Consider the following 16197-nt stretch of genomic DNA (forward strand, 5'->3'; position numbering starts at 1 on the left):
CCAGAATCCCGCCACCCAGAGACAAGAAGGGACCTGCCTGGAGGTCTCTCCGAGGGCCACGCCCATCACCAGGAGCCAAGGCTCCACATCGATCTGTCACTCGGCCCTCAGACAGCCGAGGGAGGAGGGCGACCTGCCCTACAAACTGCATAGTCCTGGGCTTTTCTGGGCTCTGTGTCCACCTGCCGGGCAGTTCCTCTGAAGATGCGGTCAGCCGCGTGGCTTTTTTTTTTTTTTTTTTGCGGTACACGGGCCTCTCACCCCTGTGGCCTCTACCGTTGCAGAGCATAGGCTCTGGACACGCAGGCTCAGCGGCCATGGCTCACGGGCCCAGCCGCTCCACGGCACGTGGGATCCTCCCGGACCGGGGCACGAACCCGCGCCCCCCCCGGCATCAGCAGGTGGACTCCCAACCACTGTGCCACCAGGGAAGCCCAGCCACGTGGCTTTTAAGGAGCGCTCCCTGGAGACGGACAGGCGGTGCAGGCCGAGGAGCAGGAGGATGAGGCCCCTGGTGAGCGAGCAGGAGCCCACCCAGCATCCTGGCCCGGGATCCAGGCGGACATGCCCTTTGGAAGTTTCCTCCTTTCTTCCATCTGTCGCTTGACAAAAGCACGCGCATTTGCAGAGGGCAGAGAACGTTCTTCCTGAAACACAAACAAAGCCAGTCGTCTCCGAACCGTGAACCTGGAGTGTTGGGCCGAGAATCAAGAAGAAAATCTTCATGTATCTTTCCGCCCCGGTCGGTGGCTGGCTGAGGACAGAGCTGTCAGGGGCCTGGGACCACGCCAGTGAATCGCAAGCCGAGCCGACTGCATGTTCATTACTCTCACGACGAGCCGGTGCCGTCTTGACGGAACACTGACCTTGGCAAAAGCCATCTTCAAATCCCCCGAGACCCGACCGTTCGTGAGCTCAGCCTGCAACAGCCAAGAAACTACCTTCTTGAGGGAAGCGGGGCGGACCATCCCCCGGATATGCAGTCGCCAGGACGAGGTAGGTCCGGCTGTCCTGAACAGCCCCGGTGGGGGTGGGGTGGGCAGTGTACACACGTGACGGAGTGGCTGGAAGATGGTGGGCAGAGGCCTTCACACCCACCAGCTGGCGCTACTCAAAGTACCTGGGACTTTGAAGTGCGTGTGGACTTTCCATGAACTGATGGCTAAGTCCCGGAGCCATCTGTCCTTAGGCAAGAGCCCTGCCCCCTTCCTTCTCCGTGCAGGGTGGCCTTGGCTGTGACGGCTGGAGCACTGCTCGCCAATTACAGCTCAGGATCGGGTGACCTCCAGGTCCAGAATCCAGGCAGGTGCTGGGGGTCGTGGATGTCAGGGGTCAGGTATGGAGACCGGCAAGCGGAGAGCAGCGGGGGGCTGTCCTCCCTACGGTTGAGATGCTGTGGCCGTCCCCTCTCCCTGCCCCCCTCCAGCACGCACGCCTCCTTCCGCAGACTGAGAATATGAAGATATTTAGGTCAACTCGTGGGCATCTGTGAGTGGGTGATGAGGCGGAACCAGGGGATGTTTAATACCCGTACTGCAGAGTTCTTATCACAGAGAGGAAAGGCCTAAAAGCCTGCTAGCTCTGACTCTGGGCCTGCTTTCTTGGGTGTAAAATAAGCAGGGTGGCCCCTAACCCTGGCCTGTGGGTGTCTATAAACATATATATTCCCAGGCCTCACCTTAGCCTGAAAGAGCCAGAACTTCTGGGGTCCGGGCCTAGGAATGCGCATCTTTCAGACACATCCTAGTTCAGACTTTCAGCCAGGTTTGAGAACTGCTCCACGAGCCGTGTCTCTAACCCTTCTGGGCTGCAGCAGTTGGAATTGGTCCTCTCTGAAGCCCCGGGGCAGGGCTCGGATGGGAAGGACCTCACAAGCAGGGTGAGGAGTTGGGGATCTACCCAGTCTCCTGCACCAGGAACACAAGCTTCTACCCTCCCTGCAAACACGGGAGTTGGTCCCGGCCCAAGGCAGCCCTGACTCACGCACACACCGAGGAGGTAGGGGGGGCTCCAGCTGAGGGTCCTGCCGTGCCCCGCCTCAGCCTTGGTCCCCACGTTACCCGCTGAGCCTGTTTCCAAGGGGTAGGGGCAGGAGGGGATCCAAAGAGCTGTTCCCTGCTAGTGGTTACCAGGTGATGGAGAGACTGCAGGACATTCTCCCCTGCCCTTGAGAACGGACTGTGGGAGACTCAGGAGCACAGGAAACCCACGCCTGACTGGCAAGAACATCCCCCCATCACCTGTGATTTATGCAGGTGACAGGTGCCACTCCACGAGTCCAGGGGCATTTACCCTTCTGGAACCATCTGAGCATTAGTAAGCCATGCAAGGCCGGGGGTGGGTTTGCACCTCCAGGAAAGTAGCTCTGGAGAGGGCTGGGGGGCGGGTGTCTTAATAGGGAGCCGTCCAGATGGGAGGTACGGGGTGGCTTTCCACACCCTGGACCCACTGCCCGCTCGGCCCACGTGTAGCTGCCTGTTTGGGCCGGTGTGCGGGCAGCCCTGGCCCGGTTCCTCCTCTGTCCCAAGCATAGTGACAGCTGTAGCCGGTGTCCCTTCCATGCCCCTCCTTCAACAGCGCCTATGGTTTCCCTGAAGATGAACCGGTTCACTCCCCCTGCTCCTGAGTGCCAAAAGAATAAAGTCCGAATTCCTCAACTGGGGGGAAAAAGGCCCCTCCTCCCGCCATCCCCTTCTCCACCTTCCCACGGCACGGCCCCCAGACAGCATCCTCTTCCAAGGTCACGCCATGGCCTGCTTCCGCCACAGTGAACCTCCTGCTCTAATAACGACAGTCATCACAATCCTCCTTAACATCTACTGCATGTTTCCAAACTGTTCTACATGTGCTCTTCGTATTACCCCGTTTAATTTTCCAAATAACTCAGTAGATGGGGTAGGTACTATTATCATGCGCTTTTACAGATGAGAAAACAGGTTCATCCGTTCAGGCTAGGGTGGACACTAGTGCGTCCAGCGCTGGGGTTCAAGCCCAGGGGGCCTGGCAGGGCCGGGGCGGAGCGCTCCACCCGGAGCCACGCCCACCGCGGCCAGGTGAGCCAATGGGCAATGGTCCTGGGCCCCGAGCAGCCGCAGAGGCTCTGGCGACCGGACGGGAGACGCGGAGACGACGCCGCACGTCATTTGCTGCGCAACGTCTGCGTGATTAGACGCGTCTGGCGCCGCTGGCGAGGAGGAGCGGCTACAGCAGGGGCTGCGCCAGGCTCCGACCACACTGATCACCGAAGCCACAGCCAGGGGGCCCGTGTTCCTCCCAGGCTTTATCCTGTTTCTCACCTGGGGGGATGAAGGGGTGGGCTTTTCAGGGCCCGAGGTTAGCCCTGAACACGTGCTGTGTCCCCCCCTGTGGCCTGGACAGGAGCCAACGGCCTCCAGGATAACGTAGAGTTGCTGGGAGAACACCCCAGCCAGAGGCGGGCTTTGGGGGGTGGGGTGCTGGGCCCCTCAACCCTGGAGTGGAAGCAAGCGGGCCCACCGTGCAAGGGTGACCTGGGAGGGTCGGTGCACCCCTCTGGGCCTCAGCCTCTGCATCGGTAAGATGCATACTACAGCCGCATTTCACGGGGCCGTCAAGGAGGGGCACCTAATAGTGCACAACCAGGCTGCAGTGCAGAGCCTGGCCCCTGCAGGCCCTGGGTGATTCCAGACTTAGCACTGGGGCTTGGTGATCCAAATGGGCCAACTAATGACGCTCAGAGATGTCCGTGTTCTAATCCGGGAGCCTCTGAATGCCACCTTCTGTGGGAAAAGGGACTTTGTAGATGGAATTGAGTTAATGATTGTGAGACAAGAAGGTGGTCCTGGATTTCAGGGCCCTGAAAGCAATCACTGCCATCCTTATAAGAGAGGCAGGGGAGAAAACGGCAGATGAGGAAGAAGGTGGTGTGAGAAAGAAGCAGGAGGCAAAAAGGTGGTGTGGTGAGGGGCAGGGATCATAGGCAGCCTCCAGAAGCTGCAAAAGTCAAGGAAATGGATTCTCTCCAGGAACCATAAGCTTCCTGGAGGAAACCAGCCCTGCCAACACCTTGATTTTAGGCCCAGAAGACTGACTTCTGACTTCTGTCCCCCACAGCCCTCTGAGGGTACATCTGCATCGTTTTAAGCCACCAAGGTGGAGACAGGCAGTTACAGCAGCAGGAGACAGCCCTACAAGTAAAGAGCCATCCAGGCCAGTGAGTGACAAGGCCATTTCCACAGGTCTGCTGGCCGGGCCAGCCCTCCCCTGCTACCTGCCACCTCCACTTCCTGTTTCTCTGGATGCCCCACCCATTCTCTGTCCCTCACTGGCCAGGAGGGAAGCAGGCCCCGGGACGGGACATGGCCTGTGTCCAGTCCTGACCTGGGGAATGGCAGAGCCTGGAGAAAACTGGGGGGGGGGGGGACCTCCTGGCCACAGCTCTCTACTACCCCGCAGAGTGACAGTACTGAGGGCCCCTGACTCAGTGCCAAGGTCCTGCCTGCAGCCGGAGCATCTCAGGCCTGTAATGTGTGTGTGATGTGTGTGATGTGTGTGAGGGCTTCCCTGGTGGCGCAGTGGTTGAGAATCCGCCTGCCGATGCAGGGGACACGGGTTCGAGCCCTGATCCGGGAAGACCCCACATGCCGTGGAGCAGCTAAGCCCATGCGCCACAACTACTGAGCCTGGGCTCTAGAGCCCATGAGCCACAACTACCGAGCCTGGGCTCTAGAGCCCACGAGCCACAACTACTGAGCCCAGGGGCCACAACTACTGAAGCCCGCACGCCTAGAGCCCGTGCTCTGCAACGAGAGAGGCCACTGCAATGAGAAGCCCGTGCACCGCAACAAAGAGTAGCCCCTGCTCGCCACAACTAGAGAAAGCCCGCGTGCAGCAACGAAGACCCAATGCAGCCAAAAGTAAATAAATTTATTTTAAAAACCAAAAAACCAAAACGGTGGGCCCATCCTAGAGCCTCTGACTCAGCAAGTCTGGGCTGTGGCCTGAGACTCTGCATTGCTAGCAGGCTCCCAGGGGAGGCAGCTGGTCCAGAGGTTTGCGGGCAGTGCCCTAACAAAGGGCTAGGTGAGCTTTCATGAAGGAATCGTCTGGACCCACGCAGGGGGCCTGTGGTCATATACATGTGCTCCCAAGAGCGAGGCCAGCATGCGGCCGAGGGCCGGGGCTCAGGAGGCGGTAATTAGATTTCAAACTCTCTCCCTCAGCGGGGGCCCTAAGGATGAATTATTTAACCTCTCTGTGCTGCCTCAGTTCCTTCATCTGTAACACGGGGCTGACGTGAAATGCATATCTTTTAGGGTTAAGAGGATTAAGTAAGATGAACACAGGAAGTGTTTACAGCAGAGCCTGTCCACAAGGTCAGAGTTATTTTGAGAAGCAGCAGTCGTCAATGGTGACGTCTTCTTACATCTCTGTCGCTGCCCCTAGGTATGTGGGGACACGGGAGCCAGGATGTTCCCCTGCAGTGACGTACACCTGCCTGCGCCCTCCCCCGGGGAGCTCTCAGCAGTGCGTAGGTCTCTGACCAGCACAGGGCCCCTCGCGGGGAGCGCTTCACTGCAGGCCTGCCGTGCCCAGGATCTGTGTCACGGAGCCAGCCAAACAGTTCTCAAGAGCAGAAAATCCGCCACTCCGACCCCCTCCTGGAAAGGGACTCGGCTCCCTTGATACTCGTAGGGTTCTCAGATGCCCCCAACTGAGCAATCTGGGCGGTGATCCACCAGCTCTAAGAGTACGCAGCCTCCAGAAGACGCCTGAGCCGTGGTCTCAGACACCTGCAGCTGGAGAGGCGTGGGGGACAGCTTGAAGGGACTCCCAATGCACAAATCTGGGAGCGTTTGAACAATGCAATAAATAGTGACAGCAAGAGAGTATAACTCCAGAAGACAAATATCCACACATTGATTTGACACAGATAAATGATCAAATAAATAGAGAAAATGGGGGAGGAGGGACAGCTCTTCCTTACAGAAGAATTCCAATCGATAACTGTGGAAGGAATCACGGAAACAGAAAATCACCATTTGGTAAATTCTAGACATTACTGTTTTTGGCAAGAATCACCAATGGATGTTCAAGTGAGTGGGTGAAAATATGATGAGAAATAGGAGTTTACATATTACCCAAGTATTGCCCCACAAGGGACCTGTAATTACAAAGGGATAAACTTTAAAGTGGAGAAACCCAGCAGACGTCACTGTAAGCAAACGATCAAAGTCAGCCTTCTCCAGGGATGAGAAGCATGGTCGTCGCGGGCCCAACACGACGCACTAGGAAGGCACAGCACTGCTTCCATGGGACTATCCCCCCAATGCATCATCTGAATTTATCAGGAGGCAACAGCAGGCAAACCCAAATCGAGGACATTTTATACAGTAACTGGCCTTTCCTCTTCAAGTGTCAAGGTCATATGTAAACTTGTGCATCCACTTCGAAGAACAGCATGAAGGTTCCTCAAAAAACTGAAAAGAGAGTTGCCATGTGATCCAGCAATCCCACTCCTGGGTATGTATCCGGACAAAACTCTAATACGCACCCCAGTGTTCATAGCAGCACTGGTTACAACAGCCAAGACATGGAAGCAACCTAAGTCTCCACTGACAGATGAACAGATAAAGAAGATGTGATACATATACACAATGGAATACGACTCAGCCATAAAAGAGAATGAAATAATGCCATTTGCAGCGACACGGATGGACCTAGAGATTGTCATGCTTAGTGAAGTATGTCAGACAGAGAAAGCCGAATACCATATGATATCACTTGTCTGTGGAATCTAAAACATGACACAAATGAACTTATCTATGACACAGAAACAGACTCACAGACATAGAGGACAGACTTGTGGTGGCCAAGGGGGAGGGGCTGGGGAAGGATGGACTGGGAGTTTGGGGTCAGCAGATGCAAGCCAGTATACAGAGGATGGATAAACAACAAGGTCCTACTGTATAGCACAGGGAACTATATTCAATATCCTGTGATAAACCGTCATGGAAAAGAAAAAAAAAGTGTCACGGTCATGAAAGGCAAGAGAGACTGAGCCACGTTCTGGATTAAAGATGATGAAGGAGTTATGACAACTAAATGCAATGGCTAAAAGCTGAACATGGAATAAAAGGACATCCACAGGCAACTGACCAAATTTAGGTAACATTTATGAGTTAGTTAATAGCACTGGACCAGTCTTTGGTTACGTAAGAAGTGAATGTTTGAGGAACCGGGCGAGGGTATACAGGAAATCTTTGCACTATTTTTGTGAATTTCTTATACGTCTGAGATTATTGCAACATACGAGACATCTTGAAAAAGCACCCAGAAGTCCCAGATTTGCCTTGTCTGGGGTGAGCAGCGGGTGCCCCGGAACAGCAGTCACCTGCCCGCCTCTCGGGCACAGGGCTTTGAATACAGAGGGGTCTCGGTGAGATCTGACTGACTTTATCCCAGTGGAGCTGTGGGAGAGGGAGCAGGGTCTGTCCTCAGCGGGTGGAACGCATGGAGGGTGTGGGCGAGCCCGCTGGACAGGGTGTGAAGACACCTCGTTCCAATGCTACAGTGTGGCAGGAATCCAGGGAGGGACCCCCAGTCAGGGTGGGCTCCCAGGAGGCGGTGGCCCCTGAGCTGAGGCTTCGGGACTCTGGAGAAGGTGGTCAGGAGGAGGGGCCGTTCCAGGCAGGTTGGGCGGTAGGGGCTGAGACCCAGGTACAGGTGGGCTAGAACCATAACGGCAGCTTGGTGTGGACAGGTCGGGTGTCTGGGTCAAGAGGCAGGTGTGGGGCGTAGTGGAGATACAGGGGGTGCGGTGAAGGATTCAGCCTCTCTCCTGGAAGCAAAATGGATGAGGTGGCAAGGGGTCAAGTCTTGGAGTCATAGAGACCAAAGAAAGGGACATCAGCTGTGGGCTCCGAGACCCCGGGTGGGAGTGAAGAGGGGCAGGGACAGGTCTAGAGAGAGACACACAGGGGACACACGCCTTCACTGGGAGGTCTTATAGCAGGGAGTAGGAGAGGCCCCAAAGAATAGCCTTGAGCTTGTCCGTATCGGCAGGGTTACCCTGTAATTCACTGTCCAAACGGGGACACTTGAGAGCATGAAAGGCGGGGGTGGGGGTGCCACTGTGAATGATTATGTTGGGACAGCGTTGAACCAAAATCACGGTACTTATATGGGGACCTTGGTCTGCAGGGCGTCCCCACCGCCTGGATGGGGGAAGAGCCTCAGGGCGCTGTGGACACACCAGGACCCCCTGCATCTTTGGAAGCCGTGATGTGGCAGATGCGTGCACTTCCTTCTCAGGTAACCAGAGGGGAGCTGGGGTTCACCAGCACGGTCCCCCTTCACACCGGGCCGGCGCACGCCGGGCGCCAGGGGTGGACGGTGCTGATGAGGATCTCGGAACAGAGGGACAGAGGCAGGGGCGGCGGGCCGAACTTACCCGTGCACACCGTGGACGGAGTGAGGCTCGTAATGGTACCTTCCCTCCTGGTGTCGCATGTCAATCGGGAAGGGGGCGTGGAACGGTGGCAGGAGGTGTGTCGGCACTGCGGAGGGGAGACAGAAACAAGACTTCAGAAACTTGTCCCCTCCCTCGAAAAGCACTTTTCAAAGGGCTTTAAAGCTCAGTGAATTTCAGAGCAACCGCGCTCAGGACAGGGGGGCTCCGGGGTGCCCGGCTATCACACACCCACAAAGGGGGATGAATAAATAATCAAAGTCAGCCCGGGAACCCTACATCCTTCACATAAAAGACCCCCAGCTGCGCTCCTGACAAAGACAAGCAGCTAAGCGCTCTTTGAACTCGGTGAGATGACAGACTTGGCCGCAAATCAGGGCCGACAGAGCCCACAGGCTTCCGCCCATCCTGGCCTCGGCCGGGCGTGGCGCCCGCAGCCCCGGGGCACGGGCCTCCGATGACGCCGAAGCTACGGCCTCGGCCTCTGACACTACGGCCTCCGACGCTGCGGCCCCCTACGCTGGAGACACTGACCTACAACTGTCTGTGGAGGCAGGGCCAGCCCCAGGCAGGCCGAGCGCCATGGAGCCCTGTCCGGTGGGCAGCCCACGGTGGACACCTCTGTGAACACTCTAGCTCTCGATATGCATCACGGACCCCAAGCGCGCTGGCGGACGCCAACGCCGACGCGTGAGGCCTGGTTGCCAGAGGGCATCAGCCTCCTGTCTGCACTTGGCCTGTCCTCCACAAATCACGATACTTGTAGGATGCTCTTTGCTAATGAAAAAAAAAAAAAAAAAATCCTGGGTACCCTGGAGGCATGCATAATTATCGGCCTTAGGAAAACAAGACTCTTTAAAAAGTAGTTACCCGGGGAAAAGGGCTAAGATTTCTCAGTCAGCTCTCGCTCAGGCCGAGGGCCGCGGGCCAGTGAGGCTGAGTGTTGAGTCTGAATTACTCTAGAGGTTAAAGAAATCCGGTGGGTTCGCTGTCCACGCATACAGGTCAGCAGACCGCCAGGCCTACGGTGTAAACGCTCACAGATAACGCTGCCGATGTGTCTGTCCAAGCAGATCCCGGCATTGTAAGCCCTACGAGTTTCTTTTTTTCGTGTGTGGTACGCGGGCCTCTCACCATTGTGGCCTCTCCCATTGCGGAGCACAGGCTCCGGACGCACAGGCCCACCGGCCATGGCTCACGGGCCCAGCCGCTCCGCGGCATGTGGGATCTTACCGGACCGGGGCACGAACCCGCGTCCCCTGCATCGGCAGGCGGACTCCCAACCACTGCGCCACCAGGGAAGCCCGAGTTCCTTTTTTATTGTGGTAAAATACAAATCACATGAAATTTCCATTTTAAACCATGGTTAAGCGTACAACTGACTGTGCTACCACCGTGCATTCCCCAGAACTCTCTCCATCGTCCCCAACTGAAACTGTCCCCATCAAACACCAAATTCCTCTCCCCCTCCCCTGGCCCCTGGCGACCACCACTGTCCTCTCTGTCTCTGTGGATCTGACTCCTCTGGGCACCTGGTAGCAGTGGAATCACACAGTATCTGTTGCCTTGTGGCCGGCTGATCTCACTGAACGTCCCCAGGGTTCATCCACTGTGGCATGTGTCCGAATTTCCTTTTCTTAAATTTTTTTATTTTTTTGCGGTACGTGGGCCTCTCACTGTTGTGGCCTCTCCTGTTGCGGAGCACAGGCTCCGGACGCGCAGGCTCAGCGGCCATGGCTCACGGGCCCAGCCACTCCGCGGCACGTGGGATCTTCCCGGACCGGGGCACGAACCCGTGTCCCCTACATCGGCAGGCGGACTCCCAACCACTGCGCCACCAGGGAAGCCCTCCTTTTTTTCTAAAATATATTTTTATTGAAGTACAGTTGATTTACAATTGTGTTAGTTTCTGCTGTACGGCAAAGTGACTCAGTTATACACACACACACACACACACACACACACACACACATATATATATATTCTTTTTTTCTATTCTTTTCCATCATAGTTTATCCCAGGATATTGAATACAGTTCCCTGTGCTCTACAGTAGGAACTTGTTGTTATCCACCTGTAGATAACAATTTGTATCTACTAACCCCAAACCCCCAGTCCATCCCTGCCCCACCCCCCACCCCCCTGGCAACCACCAGTCTCTTCTCTATGTCTGTGAGTCTGTTTCTGTTTCGTAGATAAGTTCATTTATATCGTATTTTAGACTCCACATATAAGTGATATCATACGATACTTGTCTTTGTCTGACTTACTTTACTCAGTATGATAATCTCTAGGTCCATCCATAACACTACAAAGGGCATTATTTCATTCTTTTTTATGGCTGAGTAGTAGAATTTCCTTTTTTAAGGCTGAATAATATTCACTGTATAGATATACCACATTTGGGTTACCCATTCACCTGCCAACGGACACCTGGGTTCATCGCTTATGAATTTTTAACAAGAGGAAACCTTCCTCCTGACGTTTAACCTTAATTTTTTACACATTCAATTTTATCTTCCTAATTCCACAATCCCGACACCCTCCACGGTGACTGGGAATAAAGAAAGCAAATCCTCTCACTCTGATTAAATCAACTGCTGAACCCGGACTCCACAAATCTTGGGCTCCGAGGAAACCCGACACTGGCGCGTTTCCCCGTCCCTGCAGTCGGGCGTTCCCTTCCGGGGCTGGTGATTGTGGGAATGGCCACCCTCTTCTCCCCTTAGGCCTGCGTCCTCTGAGGAGGTGAGGCTGGGCATGCGGCTGTGACTCTGAAAACGGTGACAGGAGGACCAGCCACCCTCCTGGAGTCACAGACCTGGAGCAAGGCTGCTGCGTACCCACTGCCTGGCTTCAGGCAAACTCTGCTACCTCGGCGTCTCCCTGTGTCCGTCCAGAAACAAGTAACACCAACTACTCTAGGGTTGCCCTGAACATAAAATGCTCCTGCCGAGAGGTGCTTGTGCATATAAGAAGCACTCCGTGCGTGTTACTGCTGATGGTTACAATTATTACTAATGTTTGGAGCCCCGCAGTCCATAATCAAGCCATGATTACACCATTTACTGGCTGTGGGGCAGGGGACAAGTCACCCTCTGCTCCCTGCAGACCCTGGGGAGGGCGGAGGGCCCGCTCACCTGCTTACAGCCTGGGAGACAAACTGGGCTTCCCCAAATCCCCAGGGGAGTCAGCAGGGAAGCAGTACTCACCTCCCCAGACCTGCAGGAAAGAGCCTTTATGGATTTTTTGTTTGTTTGTTTTAATGCAGCCAGGCAGACCAGATTACAGTATTGTTAACAAAATAAACATGGTTTGCTTTTGTCTATTTCTGTTTCCCTGCATATCCGAAAGCCCCCCCCGCCCGAGGCAGCCAGGGTAGGCGTTACTGTGCCCATTTCACAGATGAGGAAATGGAGGCCAAGGGTGATTTCAGCCCAAAGTCATGAGGCTGCAAGACAACAGAGCCAGGAGGGGAATCCAAGGCCCTGGACGGCTGGGCATGGGCTTTTCCCTCTATACCACCCCAACGAACACTCCGAGGCTCCCTGAGTGCAAGGGTGATCCCAGGGTCTTTCTGTCCCGACCTTGCTTCTGTGTCCCGTTTAACGAGCACTCACACAGCACTGGGCCCTGCCCTCAGTGCTTGGAAACAGCGACTCCTGGGTCTTCACGGCAAGCTCAGGCTGCACTCACCCCAGAATTCCTAGTCTTTCCACCGACCATTCTCCAGCGCCCTGGGATGCTCCTTTCCCCCGATCTTGAACCTGCAGAGGTTGAAGGGGGTCCCCTGAGGCCACAAGAGCCCAGACCTTCCCCTCTGCCCCACCAGCTATAGCAGTGCTCTTCTCAGAAGTAATGCAACTTCATCCAGGTCTAAAGAGCAATAAAACCCCCAGGAATGAAGTGCTCACGGTAGCTGACCCGGCAAACATGAAGGGGACATGGCACCGAGGTGACCAGGCTGCTGCCCAAGACCAGGCTGTGTGTGCGCGTGTGTGTGTGTGTGCGCGCGTGCGGCTGGGGAGGAGGAGCCTGGGGCTTCCCAGTAGAGGCATAAGGGACAGCCGACTGCAGGGTTCTGCTGCAGCTGGGGCTGCTCCCTCCTTTCTGCCAGGTCATGGGGCGCAGCCTGTGAGGTTACAGAGGCAACGGCTTCCTCTTTCTCAAGTCAGGGCCGCAGGGCAGGACTTCCCCCAGCCACGCCGCTCCCAGGATGGCTGACACCCGTGGAACGAGGAGGCAGCAGGGGCTCTGGCCACACCCCCGCACCCACCCTCACCCGCTCGGGATCAGGACGAGCCTGGGAACTCGGGTCAGTTGCTCCTCCCATCCGGGCAGGGACGTGTTGGGTCGGCCAGCAGCTGGAGTGTGGCAGTCCCCAGCTGGGTCAGGACGGGACGTGCCTCAGGCGCTCATCCTTTAGGGACATCAGCTGCCTTGTGGGGCTTTGCTTATAGCGTCTCATTTAGTTTGACCACTAACCCTGTCCTTATCCCCATTTGTCAGGAAAGAACATCGAGGCTCAGAGTGGCATGTCTGTCCCTCTAGGTGAGCCATGAGCAGGCCATTGGTGACCGCTGGTTTCACTGTCTCTCTGCACTCATCCCCGCGTGCTTTCCTGGAGCACAGCGCCGGCACAAAGCTGGCCCTCAGCAGATAGGGCCTCTGAGTGCTCACTTCCCACCCAGCAGCTCGCAGCGTTGGTCCAGGATGGAGCGCCACGCCTCCCATCAGCCAGAGCCCAACCGCGGACCCGCTGTCCGGACCCCTCTGCCCCCCTCAGAGAACCACCATTCACCTCGCGGGGGCTACCTCTGGGCACAGTCACCGTAGGAACAGCCGTCCATTCATTCATTCACTCGTCGCCTGTGTCAAGTGCTTGCTGCGTAGCAGCACTGCTCCAGCTCCTGGCAGGGCGATCACAAAGCTGCCGTGCTACTGCCGCCACAGAGCTGTAGACATTGCCCAGAAGAGGGGACGGGAGCAAACCAGAAATACATTAATACCCTCACATCAGGGCGTTGAGGGGAGGAAGGAAACCGAGCCGGGTAGGGGAACAGAGGGGGCTCGGGCGACGCTGGAGAAGCCAGGGCTCTCCGAGAGAGGGTGCGCCCGGTGGGGCGAGGCCAGCGCCAAGGCCCAGAGCCCAGTGGGGGGAGGCCAGCGCCAAGGCCCAGAGCCTGGTGGGGGGAGAGCAGCGCCAAGGCCCAGAGCCTGGTGGGGGGAAGAGCTCGGTGATTTCAGCACAGGGCCACCTGGGCTGGAACAGAGCGGTGGAGCTAGGAGGTCCTATAAGCCCGGGCAGGCAGGCTCTGGGAAAGACTTGGGGATTATTTTCTGGGAGATTTGGGAGGCCCCCGGGGGTTCCTGGGTTGGGAGTCACGTGCTCTGATGAAACTTCTCAAAAGGCCGTATGAGTAGAGTCAGGCTGAGGGAGGCCGGGCATGCATTAGCCAGGAATCCCAGAACAGCCCTGCCACTAGGCGGCCCTGGGACTTTGGGGACATTACTTCCCCTGTCTGGGTCTCACGTTATCCTTTCGTACAACGGGGATTAGATGAGCTCCATGCTCCTTCCTGCCAGATCCTGCTGTTTGTGAAAGGTCACCGGCTCCCCCGGGAAAGAGCCATGCTTGTGCCAGCTGGTGACTCAGTGAGGCTTTAGGAGGGGTCCTGAGCAGGTCACGGAGGGGGCATGCGCTGGGCACTGTTTCCTCTTTATGGTCCTCTCTGTACAACTCACTGACCTAGCGGCCCTGCTGAATCCGCTCAGCCCCTGGCCCCATCACCTAAGCCTGCCTGTACATCCGCCAACCATCCCTGGGACCAGCTTTGCACCACAGGTAAACTGAGGGATGAAGGTTGATGCTGGCTAATCTGAGGACTCAGGACCCTCTCAGACCAGCATGGACCCCTGCCGGCCCCCACGGCCCTGATGGAAACATTCAGCGGGGAATGCTCTGCCCAGAGCCGATCGGGCAGGCCGAGGAGGAGGAGGTCCCACTTTGGACCTTCTGCGAGACAGTACGCCATCCAGAGGCTGTCAGCAGCACCCAAGGAACATAACGAAGATGAACGTAAAGAACAAGGCGGCCTTCCAGAAACATATTGAATGGGACCCATCCACACACTGTTTTCATTGTGGGCTCTTTTTTTAAGTTAAAAAAAAATCCAAACTAAATCAAGTCCTTCCATGATGATTGGGTGGCATGATTGGGCGGAACACACACACACACACACACACACACACACACGCACACACGCACACACGCACACACGCACACACCCCATATGCCATTTCAAAGAATGGCTCTCTTTTTAAGTTTCTGAGGAAGAAACTCTAAGATGGGAATTTTCTATGGATCTCCCTGCCCCCTCTGAAAAAAATGCACATTTGGTTTTGATCCTACACAGAAAGACCAACAGTTTAAGAAGCTGACGATGGTGGCGTGATGGCTTTTTTTTTTTAAAACCCAGGATTTTTCTGCACTAAGGTTTACATGCTAAATGCTCCTTGGCTGGTGGTCCCAGGGGTGAGGGCACGTTTGTGTGGGGAGTGTCCTTGGTATAAGGATCTCGCTGTGTGAGTAAGCAGGACACTGAAAGGGGACAAGGGGGACCTTCCCCTGGAAGCCTAGCTCTAGTGGATGCCCCGTTAATGACGTCTCTGGCGACTTACGGACGGATGGGATGGGGTGGGGGTGGGGGTGTCAGCAGAGGGTTCCGACAAAGAATCAGGAAAACCGGGTCATCGAAACACGACCAGGCAGCCAGGGCAACAGCTGGAGGAATTCTCCTTGGATGAAGTCACGTGTCGCTACAACGTGGAGATGCTGCCCTGAGGACTGGGCTCAGAGACGTAGACAGAGGGGCCAGCTCGGGAGAAGCAACCATCTCCCGGGACATGTTGGGGGTGCCCCAGCCCTCTGGCTGTCCAGTCCCTAGAGATCAGCATGGGCTCCAGTTATGTGGCCATTCCCATCAAGACTACAGCGAGGGGACTTCCCTGGCAGTCCAGCAGTTAAGAATCCGCCTTCCAATGCAGGGGACTGGGGTTCGATTCCTAGTCAGGGAACTAAGATCCCACAGGCCACAGGGCAACTAAGTCCGAGTGCTGCAACTACTGAGCACACGGGCCACAACCAGAAAGCCCATGCACCCCAACTACAGGGCCCATGTGCTCTGGAGCCCTCGTGCTGCAACTACAGAGCCTGCGAGTCACAACTACTGAGCCTGCATGCCACAACTAGAAAGAAGTCCGCATGCTGCAATGAGGAGCCCTCATGCCACAACAAAGATCCTGTGTGCTGCAACTTAGACCCAACGTAGCCCCCGCCCCCTAAAAAAAAAAAGACCATAGCAGGGAATGAGCTCAGAGCACATGGGCTCCAGGCCTGGGACCAGGGAAGAGATGGGTGTCTGCGAGAAGAGTTGTCCAGCCCTGGCACTGGCCGAGGGAGGTGCAGGCGGGAGTCTCTAGAAGGAGGCCTGGTCCTGGCCCGATACAGGGCTGTTACAATGAGGCACAAACACATCTGAGCGCAGCCCGTGGGGCCCTGGGCAGGAGGCCAGGGGCCAGGGCAGTGCACCGGGCACCTCGGTGGAGGCCATCTGCAAAGCTGGAGAGCCTGGCCCCATGGGATTCAGCGGGGTCCATGGGCACAGCTATCAGAGCAGCCTCAGGGTCAGGGAAGGGCCGTTTCCCTGGGACCCAGAGCGGCCGGGAAGGCTCCCTGGAGGAGGTGGT

At 56.3% G+C, this 16197-nt stretch overlaps 1 protein-coding gene across 1 annotated transcript in view; it reads right to left on the bottom strand.

The window, feature by feature from the left end:
- GLI2 (GLI family zinc finger 2) overlaps positions 1-16197 on the bottom strand; it is a 240919-nt gene that overhangs the window by 55317 nt on the left and 169405 nt on the right. Inside the window, exon 3 of the mRNA XM_059054909.2 lies at positions 8432-8537. Coding sequence (XP_058910892.1) covers positions 8432-8537 — 106 coding nt within the window. The remainder of the gene's footprint in view (positions 1-8431; positions 8538-16197) is intronic.

The sequence above is a fragment of the Kogia breviceps genome, chromosome 2 (genome assembly GCF_026419965.1).
Source record: "Kogia breviceps isolate mKogBre1 chromosome 2, mKogBre1 haplotype 1, whole genome shotgun sequence".
In the NCBI taxonomy this organism is placed as follows: domain Eukaryota; kingdom Metazoa; phylum Chordata; class Mammalia; order Artiodactyla; family Physeteridae; genus Kogia; species Kogia breviceps.